The following is an 11,246-nucleotide window of genomic DNA, read 5'->3' as shown; positions in this document are numbered from 1 at the left end:
ATTCAGAGATGATTTGAGGATCTACAGCAGACTCTATCCAAAACAAAAAAAAACAAAAAAAGTTTTGGCATTAGCTTTAGTTTACTAATAAGGATTTACTGTGACTTCAGTTGTTTCAGTTGGTTTGCAATAGCCTAAAATTGGTAGGCTACTTCGGCACTCCGGCCCCTGCCTCTAAGAGTCATGCCTGTGGCTGTCTTGAATTGCCTAATGGGACTTGTAGTTCCACCACAGGTGGAGTGCTGAGGTTGCCTAGCTCGTCTCTAAAAGATAATCTGGCCCTTTATTTCCTTTCACCTGTCATTGCTAAATTCTCTACAGAGACGGCTGCCAGACCCCTCCCAAATTTCTGGAGGTGAGAGGAGGTGTTCCCAAACTGCAGCCAGGTTTACCATTAACCACTGGGGAATTCTTCCTTGTTTTCCTGTATTGATGAGATTATACGTACCTTGTCCGCACAAGAGACGGTACACCGCGGGGAGCCATGCTGCGTCTAGAGCTCGCCTTTCTCCTGCTGGTCTCACTGGGATGCATTTCCTGCCAGTCAGGTACGTCCTATTCGTGTATATCATATTTATTACATTTATTAATATTTGAAGGATGTTTACTTTCATTACATGTGCAAAGTTTGTTATGTTGCTCTTATTAGACTGCAGTGACTACACCTTGTCTATTTTGGGCCTCATGCATGTGGGCACATTGGGGCACGCAGTGTAAAAATGTGGGCATTGTTCCTAGGTGCTGCTTACGGTACCCATAGACATGAATGGTGCAGGTATATGCTTGTACTGGTGTAAAACGGCGTATAGTGTACAGACATATTTCCCAATCGCAGACTACGTCCGTACGCTATCCGTGAGTACCAGGATATACCTGCACGCAGCCATTAGTGCCTATGGGTGGCCAGATGCAAAGCCTGGGCTTCCCGAAATTTTAAGATTGGATGCCCAATGATCCCCTGTGTATGACGCTTACTTTTTAAAATGCTGATTTTTAAAACATTTATTTAATATTGTTATTTATAGTGCTGACAATTTTATGCAGCGCTTTACATGCTGAACATGCATATCAGTCCCTGCCTTCAAGGAGCTTACAATCTAAGGTCCCTATCTCACATGCATACATGGGCCAATTTAGACAGGAGCCTATTCACTTTCCAGCATGTCTTCTGAGTGTGAGAGGAAACCGTAGTACCCAGAGGAAACCCACACAAGCACAGGGAGAACATGCAAACTCCATGCAGATAGTGTCTTGACTGGGATTTCAACCGGGAACCCCCAGTGCGGAAAGGTGGAAGTACTAACCACCGAGTAACTGAAAATATAAACTTTACTAATCAAATAATGAGAGAAAATAACTAATTTTCAAACAAGAAAAACATTCTCATTGTTTCAATTAGGGGCTGCTGCAATCACAAACTAATTATATTTACCTCCTTTCCTTGCAATGAGAGAGCAGAAGGTATTAGTGTGGGGGCTGGCACCTTTAGAATCGTGTGCCCATTCACCCCAGTCTATTAAAGTAACTAAAATGTTCTATTTTTAGTTTTGGATGTAGAGAGGGAGAGTTATAACTCCTGTCACCTTTTTTTTTTTTTGCCATCTGTATTCCATTGCGGAGATTTCCTTTCACTTCCTGTCCGATAGACACAGCAGGACATGAGAGGAAATCCTTCCAAAGAAAGAGAAATCCCTGGTGGTCACCAGGACTAGTGTCCCCATTGGAAGATTTCCCATCTGTTCCTGTTCTGGTGACTAAAATATTGTATTTTCTTTCCCTTTCAGTGATAATGGTCACCAGGACAAATAGAGAGGGTGAATCTCCCTACTGGGGAGCAATAAAAACCTGAAGGGTGATCTAATCCCTATTCACTCTATCCAAAGCAAAAAAAAAAAAAGTTTTGGCTTCAGTTGTCCTTTCAGTTGACCCTTCTGCTGTTTTTATTGCATAGGTTCAGAAGAGTGGTGGCACCAAGATCCTGATTTTTTAAAAAGTTTTCTACATGCATCAAGGTCCATTGACTTGCATTAGATGCGAGGGTGATGAACGGACCACAGGCGTGCGCACAGGGGGTGCCAGATGTGCCCATGCACACCCTAATCATAACCAAGTGCAAAATGGAAACCGCAACAGAGGGCACCATGTTCTTAGTCACTGAACTGGTGGAGAGATTACAAAGATCTCTCTGTTACCAGCTCAGTGATACAGAGCACAGTAGCACCTGCCACTTACATTCCTCACATAGCCACAGTCCTCGGTGCCTGGGAAGCTGCGAGGTAACGTGGCTGTGGCTCCCCAGGCTTCCCATCCAATCAGAAAGTCAGGGCGGGTGGTCACATGACCACCTGCCAGGCTCCCTACTTCATTATTGCACCCCTGCAGGAAGAGGTCAGAAACAATTGGAAGAGATGGAAATCCGGGGTGCCTCAGGTCTGTGTATGTATTTACTCTATGTAAGATATATATATTAGTGTGTATACAGGTGAAACTCGAATAATTAGAATATCGTGCAAAAGTAATGGCAGTAATTGCTGCAAAAGGGGCCCAAACCAAGTACTGAGTACATATGCATGCTTATACTTTTCAGAGGTCCGATATTGTTCTATGTACAATCCTTGTTTTATTGATTGTATGTAATATTCTAATTTTCTGAGATTGTGGATTTGGGGTTTTCATGAGCTGTAAGCCATAATCATCACAATTAGGACAAATCACGGCTTGAACTATATATGTCTATCTCATATATTAGTTTCACCTTTTTAAGTTGCATTAGTGAAATAAATGAACTTTGCACGATATTCTAATTATTCGAGTTTCACCTGTATATATGTGTGTGTGTGTATATATATATATACACACACACACACACACACACACACACACACACACACACACACACACTGTATATGCATATATATAGACGAGTGTGTTTGTACCTTTTGTGTGCACACATTTAGAATATAGGCTGCGCACGCCTATGTGAGGGACGGAGCATAGGGGGAGAGAGGTGAGTGTCAACTGCTGCAGGATCAAGGAATATGAGGACTTAACCCTTGCAGTGCAGTGGTAGCCTTTCTGTTTGTGATTTGCCCAGAGTTCTTGTTTAAAGCCTGGCAACAAAGGAAATGTCCCCTTCTCCCTCCAATGGTCATTTTTTTCAGGAATGAGCCAAAAGAGAGGACTACTTTCCTTCCTTCACAGTCCTGCAGACTGATCACGTCTCGAGAATTATTCTCCTGCCATTTAGAAGAATCAACACATCAGCTTCTGCCCCATTACCAGTCATTCTGTGATCATTACCCGGCACAGTTACCAAACCAGGGGAAGAATTGTTCCGTCCCTGGCCAACAATGTGTTAAATCAAAGTGCAATGTGCATGTCCAATAACTGCAACATGTATACGACCAACAATAGAGTTCTGTGATGTATCTCCCTGAACAAGGAATATGATCAGGAAACTGATCCTGCATAGAAATGTGAAAAACTTTGTACAAGACGTATGCCGGTGAATGTGAGTCTCGGTTGGACGGAAGCGGTTATGTAACAAGGAAGACAAAGGCACCATTGTTCCACATTCTTGGCCCATGCAGCTGAATATGGATGTATTCACAGAAATGATTTTTATTTATTTACTAGCTAATTACATATAATTTTTTTTTATTTAATGGTAGCCAAATAAGAAATAACTAAATAAATATAAAACCCAACATTTTATTGTATCTGCAAATGTAAATCATAAAATATTAAAGAACTTTACTCATATCTTCAAAATAGCAACGAACACACCTTTAGAAATGTTTAGTAATGCCAATCTACAAACACATACTTCTAGATCATTGCCGGCTTTGTATTCTTTGCATTCCTTATTTCTCTTTTCTTTCCCAAACTTCTGGCAGTGGCCATGTTAACTAAGGGCAGGTTACTTGATCTCCCTTTACTTCCTGGAACTCTGGCACATGTGACTAGGACATGTGATCATGCATATTATCTCAGGGGAGGAAAATGCCTTTCCCTGAGATTACAGATAAGATTACAGATGAGATTTCACAGCAATGCTCGGCTGACGTAACCTTTCCAGGATGCAATGCTTGGGTACAATTACATCATTTGTGCCAAAGTGGACCAGGAATTGGAAAAAAAGAAATTGAAGGGAAATGAAAATATGTTTGTTTAGCTAATGAATGTAAGATGACACCCAAGTGACGGTAGGACTTGCCCCATAGATAATACTTTTATTTATTTCCTGCTTGGATGGATAAATATAGAATACTAAAAGGAATGAAATACTTGGAGAAAATGCTGCTGAAGGCTCCCTCCAGTGCTGATCATGTGATCAGACTAGACCTAAGGGAGGATGCAGCTGTTACTTTGTAAAGCGCTGAGAAAACTGTTGGTTGCTATTTAAATCAAGAGTAATAACAATACTAATAATTAGGGATGCACCGATACTGGGCTTTCGGTATCGAGTACCGATATTTTTTTTTCAGTACTCGCTGATATTAAATACCGATACCGGAAGTCCCATTAAGGAAGCCGCGTGGTGTGTAATGACTCATTAGCCGGGAAGCCGTCTCTATGCTCCCTCACCAGTCCCTTCCTGACCAATCAGGAAGCTGGGCGGCGAGTCATTACACGCCGTCTGGCTTCCTGATTGGCCGGGAAGCCGGCTCTATGGCAATTCAGGAAGCCGGGCAGCGTGTAATGATGCGCTGCCCGGCTTTCTGATAGGGATAGGCATCGGGAGCATTTGGGCAAGTACGAGTACTCACCCAATTACTCGGTATCAGGGCATCCCTACTAATAATAATGACGACTCCTCCGAACGAATCCGAATGTTCCTTTAATGAAAATTCAGATGCATGCTAATTTCGTTCAAAATGAACTAAATTGGACATGTGACTGTTCTCTGGCCAATCAGATGGGGTTTATTTGGCTGTTGTGGGTTGCATTACAGGCACAGTCATGTGACTTCCTTCCTGAAATGAAGATTCGGATGGATCCGAAATCCGAGTAACAAAAGAAATAAAAATCCGAATTGGTCTGAAACTAAATGAATTTTTTGCGGAGTTACATGTCTAAGGCTAATATTTGTCTTGCAGGTGCAAATAAAGAGGTGAGGAGGATTCCCCAATGGGGCACTGGTCTCATAGCCGTGACAGTTTTCCTCTTCCTTGTCCTCGTCTTCTACGTGGCCAACATCTTATGGAACAAAAGATCAAAGTAAGTTTCCTTCAAAGCTGGACTCAAGGCACAAGAGCTATACACATAACAATATACACATATGAATTCATACAGTATATGTCTGTGAAATACATGTATGTTTTACCTACGCCACGGTTCATTTCTGTCCATCCAGTTTTACACAGCTCTGCTACGCAGCACAGTCCTGTCTGGCAAAGTGGGGGGACCTGATTTTTCTCTGCTACAGTTAAAGCCCCTCTCTGTGCAAAGAAACCCCGGCACTGCAAGGGTTAAGTACTTGTTTTGTCTAGGGGACTAAAAAAAAGCTGTTTTACTTACCTGATCCTGGCTCCCGTGGAGGTCTTCATTTCTTCTCTACCATTGTTTTGGATGTTGTTATGTCCTTCGGCATCCTCGCATGAAGTCTGATTTTAAAATGCAACTGAAGACAAAGTTGTGGATAGAGTGGAGAGGGATTGATCCCCTGTTGGAGTTTATAGCTGTGCTATAAACTCATTCTATCTGTCCCGGTGATCATTATCACTGAAAGTGAAAAATGAGACACAGATTTTGGGTGTCATCAGAACAGGAATTGTTGGGAAATTTTCCAATGGGGACACTAGTTCTCGTGTCTACTTTCATTATCTCACTGCTCAGAGTAGCCAGAAATCTGCACAAAGGCCTTCCCCAAAGAAACGGCTAACAGGTAAGAAAAAATACACTGCCTGTCCAAAAGCAAGTCACCACCTGGATTTAGCTAAGCAAATCGGTCGGAGCCTTCCACTGGATAATCGGTCTAAGTTCAGCAATGTTATGTGCCCAAAAATAAGGTCAGCTGTCTACCTGAATATACTGAATGACCAGGTTTTTCCATCATTGGATTTTTTCTTTTCTGTTGGCACATTGGGCATATTCCAAGATGACAATGTCAGGATTCATCGGACTCAGATTGTGAAAGAGTGGTTCAGGGAGCATGAGACATCATTGTCACACATGGAGTGGCCACCAGAGTCTAGACCTTAAAGTGACATTAAACCCTCAGATTTTTTAACATAAACCAATACTGTAATGTGTGCCTTACTGTAATCTATGGTTGTTTCCCTTCTCTTTGCTGCTCTTCCTTTTAAATCCTTATCTCTTCTCATGCTGGGGGAGAACTTCCCTTTGCAGCTGAGTGCCTCTTCCTGTAGTGCTGGCTCAGGTTGTGAACCTGCACACAGACACCATGTATCCATTCCAGAGACAAGGCAGTCTGCTGCAAAACAGAAGTTCTGCCCAGCATGAGAAGAGATACGGATTTAAAAAAAAGAGCAGCAAAGAGAAGGGAAACTACCATGGATTACAGTAAGGCACACATTACAGTATTGTTTTATGTTAAAAAATCTGAGGGTTTAATGTCACTTTAACCCCACTGAGAATCTATGGGATGTGCTGGAGAAGACTTTACACAGTGGTTCGACTCTCCCATCATCACTACAAGGTGAAAAATTATTGCAACTCTGGATGGAAATAAATGTTGTGACATTGCATATAAGCTTATCGAAATGATGCCACAGCGAATGCTTGCCGTAATCAAAGCTAAAGGCGGTCCAACTAAATATTAGAGTGTGTGACTTTTTTTTGGACAGGCAGTGTATTTTATTTTTAGTATGCTGTGTGAATGGGAGCACATACCAAATATATAGAGGGGTTTTCTCAAATTTGACTACAAAAGCGTAGCTGTACGTTAAGACATTTGTTTAACCAGAGTTGTCAGGTTAATCATTCAGTATTAATACATTCTGCAATGGAGTGTTAATTGCTTGCAACATAGAAAAACAAAGGCTTATGTGATCCATGTATAGTTTACTTAGTGACATAGGAGGGATTGTGTAATAGAAGGTAGTTGTACAATGCAGAGTGGTTTTACCGACACAGGCGCACCCCACCCTCGTAACATCTCCTGTCTGTCTTTACTTGCTGGCCCGCTTCTGTGAATAAATGTTTATTAACACACATGACTAATCTGTATTCTAACAGAGGGCAGAGGACAGCTTGGTGGGTGGAAAGAAAGTCACAGACCACAAATCATGGCCTTAAAGTGAACACGTTGTGAGAAAAATTAAGCGGCTGCCATTGTTGTCCTTCTCATGAAAATGTTACTTACCTGGCTATGGCCTTCCTATCATTATGATTTGTGTATTTGCATCTAGTACAGGATTGTTTTTTAACAATGGGCTGCACTACTGTCTGCCCAGTTGGGGAGATTTCCTCTTAAAGCAAAAGTAATGGTGCTAAAAAATTGTTGGGATTTTTGGCTTGCCAAAATATTCTTCTCTACCCAGCAATTTTTTTAATTTGTGGTGTACACTGTATGGCGCATGCTCAGCTCAAGGCTTACATGCTCAGCCCATTCATGGCATCTCTAAGATCCCGTGAATTGGCTGGGTGGCGTGGAGGATGTAACTCTTGTGTGTATGCATCATCAGTGTACACCCAATGGCCAAAGAGAGCTTCCAAGAACCCAAAGTGTTAGCGGATTAGATGGCAACGGCGGGGTACAGCGATGAGGACCAAAGATTGATCTAACAGTGCTGGAGAAGGGCACACTTTTAAGATAAGTGCCATGCACACTTGCACATTAAGTAAGTAATACTTCATGCATACTTGCACATTAGGGTAAAATCCCCCCAAATTTCTATTGGTTTACTTCCGGTTTAAGTTAGCCATACACTGGTTGGATTTTGGCTGAGTACTGCTGACTCGGCTGAAATTTAACCAGTGCGTGACCCCGTCAGGATCCCCTTGTTTGACAAAAGTCAATTTCTTAGTAGATTTTTGTTGAAGGAGTTGGTCCAAAAAATTTCAGTTGAACAGTGACTGACTACAGGTGAGTGACTACTACTGGCTACTACTGTAACTGACTCGGCTGAGGTCACTGTTCAGGTATTTCAACAGCGACACACCTGCCGCTATCAGAATACAATAGCCCAGTAGGGGGAGATTCCCCCATATATGCTGCTAGTGTGGATGGGAAAATCGAGAGCTTTTCCTCATTCATCCCACAGGTCGGAACGATAGAAAACCAGCCAGTGTATGGCTAATTTTAGTTCCTGTCCCCCTGACTCCACAGCCAAGCAAAGCTTCCCAACATGAACAAAGACAACGTGACCAAGTTTCTAACGCTCTCTTCTAAATTCAAACTCTCCAAAACAAAGGTTTTGGCTGGAACTCTACTTTTAAACATTACAAAAAAACATTGACCTGCTATTGATTTACATTAATTCAAACCACTATAAGACACAAAAACAAGATGTCCCATTTCAAAGGTTTACTGGTTAAACTGGGAAGATACCTGTAAGAATATAATTTTAGTAGATCACACAATGTTTTGGTGAAAGGTTGTCTGGATTACCCGGCCAGGGTCCTATGCTGGCTCATGGAATAAGCTAATAAAAGGCCGTATATTTCAGAGTCATAGGGGAGCAGTGAAGGCAGGAAGTCTGAATTGTAGTGTCATTAGTCATCCAATGACTTCTACAGATGGCAGTCCATTGTTCTGAATGCTTTATGTGTATTTTGTTTACCTCCAGGTCTAACCTAGAGTCAATCTCCATGGGAAAATTCGAAGACGGGGCTATAACCAATGGCAGCACCGGGCGTTACATTACAATGTAAGTGTAAAAATCCCTTAAGTAAATGGAAAGTGAAATTATATTTGGTCAATTTTAGATTTATTTGTTTTGAAGTAACGAATACAGCCACCACATCTAAGGGTGGGAAAGCTGACATAGATGACATTTTTGTTTCTTACCTAATCCAGCACTATCAGCTCATAGCCAACAGTATTGGGTTTGTGCAAGTCCAGGTCCTTATTTAGTGTAAGCAACCCTGCTCCCTGGAATGCCCAAGTACCCAGACACTTGCCCCCTGGATTGTTAGCTCACCCTCTTCCCCTTTCATCCTCCTAAGCATTACTATTGGCCCCATACTATGATGGGCAGCCTAAACTATAGAAAGAAAAGCTTATAAAGCTGGCACACACACTGTTAATTCCAACCGGCTGAAAAATAAGAGCAGCCAGTTGGAAGATTGTTGGCCGAGCAGTGGCTACAGCCAATTAGAGGAGCCAGGCAGAAGATTGGGTGCACCCACTGTTCGGCCAACAACCTTCCACCCAGGCCAGTTCCTTTTGATTAGCTGCAGCCCCTGGTCGGCCAACAAGCAGGAGCTGCAGTTGCTATTCAGGTTTTCCAACAAATGTGGGCACTGGCTGCCAAAATACAATAGCCGGCAGGGGAGATTACCTGAATGAGAAAACACTATGTGCATTGCCAGCTTTACACTTCATGAGGTAGAAACGGGGCTGCAGACATTCAGGTGTTATATCCTAAGCCATTTAAAGTGGAAATCTAGCCAAACCTTTCCGAAATACCTGCCCCATGTGCATGCATCTAAGTAGAATCAAATCTTATTTTTAAACATTAACACACACTGATTAATTGTATTGTATTAATCTGGTTATTACATTCCCATATCTGTGTATAGCCTGTAGATTTTTTTAGGCTGGCATTATTTTTGGCTGTCCTTCAGCACGGTGGTATCTGCAAGTCTCTTATTTTTGAGTGCTGGAAAAATAGTTTCAGTAAAGTGTAAATCTGGACAAATATGTGGACATCTCCAAGTGGCGGATGACTGGTCTCCACTCCTCAAAGGAACGCTATAAAGGATCATGTGACTCTGATGAGTAAATAAGGGGCTTAGGGTTTGTTCTGGTACATATACAGGTGAAACTCGAATAATTAGAATATCGTGCAAAGTTCATTTATTTCACTAATGCAACTTAAAAGGTGAAACTAATATATGAGATAGACTCATTACATGCAAAGCAAGATAATTCAAGCCGTGATTTGTCATAATTGTGATGATTATGGCTTACAGCTCATGAAAACCCCAAGAACCCCAAATCCACAACCTCAAAAAAGTAGATTATTACATGCAATCAATAAAACAAGAATTGCACATAGAACAATATCGGACCTCTGAAAAGTACAAGCATGCATATGTACTCAGTACTTGGTTTGGGGCCCTTTTGCAGCACTTACTGCAATTACTTTTGCACGATATTCTAATTATTCGAGTTTCACCTGTAGATGGCGCGGGAGTTCCTGGGTAGGAGGAGTGGAGTTTTTTGCCTGGAGATGAACCTGTTACTAAACTGGTAAGAGTATCTGTAATCTAGCAAAGAGGTTATTCCTATTCTGATGCTTTTTACATTTTATTTCAGTTCCAGTGATCATGAACGCGTTCAGCAGCACGCTTATGTAAACCCAATACAAATCACAGATAATGAACTTTCTACTCCTATGTAACCATCAACAAGTATTGCTATTGATTGCCATGTTGTTGACATGAAGACTTTCCACCATGGAAGGCAACATAGAGACATAATTATCAAGAATATCAAATCAAACCTCCAATCCTTCAGGATACAGATGGAAAATATTTTACCCAGACACCCCATGGAATCTGCAGTATCAGTCATGAGTCCTGGCTTTAAGTTTTGAACCAATAATACTGCTTGTCCTAAGCACTAATCATGGACATTCTGCATCTAGATCACATCACAGAAGTCAGTGTATCAGGACAGACTTCATCAGAAATGTATTACATCTAGGGGACTATTGCCTCTTTTGGATGCCTTGTCTAGAAACTGCAGCCAATCAAGTATTGTGAGGAATTAGTAAAGACAATTACAGTACAAAAAAAAAAAAATCTTACATTCCTCAATCCAGAAATTATTTTATCTGCAATTCCCGTGTTAGCTATTGGTTTACTGTATTCTAAATGTTTAAGCAGTATGAAGGTCTTGCTGTTCTAAAGTTGCACTTTGGTCAAACCATTTATTTTTTATTTTTGGATAGAATTAGGATTAGACCCTGTCAGGTTATTTTTGCTGTCTGTGGTCTACTGGGGAGGTTTACCCTCACTTCTTTCTTAATGATGTGACAGGATGTAAGTGTAAATATGTAAATGTCCACAAAATAACGGGAACTCCCACCATTCCACGTTTTCACCAGAACAGG

The 11,246-nt window shown here is 41.5% G+C and overlaps 1 protein-coding gene across 1 annotated transcript; it reads left to right on the top strand.

The window, feature by feature from the left end:
• The first annotated feature begins 406 nt into the window (after nt 1-406).
• On the top strand, nt 407-10,566 carry LOC108784269 (proximal tubules-expressed gene protein-like). The gene is made up of 4 exons (XM_018553027.1): nt 407-548; nt 5,100-5,220; nt 8,754-8,834; nt 10,448-10,566. The coding sequence occupies exons 1-4, from the start codon at nt 485-487 to the stop codon at nt 10,530-10,532; spliced, it is 351 nt and encodes a 116-aa protein (XP_018408529.1). The 5' UTR covers nt 407-484; the 3' UTR covers nt 10,533-10,566.
• The last annotated feature ends 680 nt before the right edge of the window (nt 10,567-11,246 follow it).

Source organism: Nanorana parkeri, unplaced genomic scaffold (assembly GCF_000935625.1).
Source record: "Nanorana parkeri isolate BGI_ZX_2015 unplaced genomic scaffold, ASM93562v1 scaffold106, whole genome shotgun sequence".
Classification (NCBI taxonomy): Eukaryota; Metazoa; Chordata; class Amphibia; order Anura; family Dicroglossidae; genus Nanorana; species Nanorana parkeri.
Note: the sequence above shows the minus strand (reverse complement) of the source record. Positions and strands in the feature narration are given on the sequence as shown.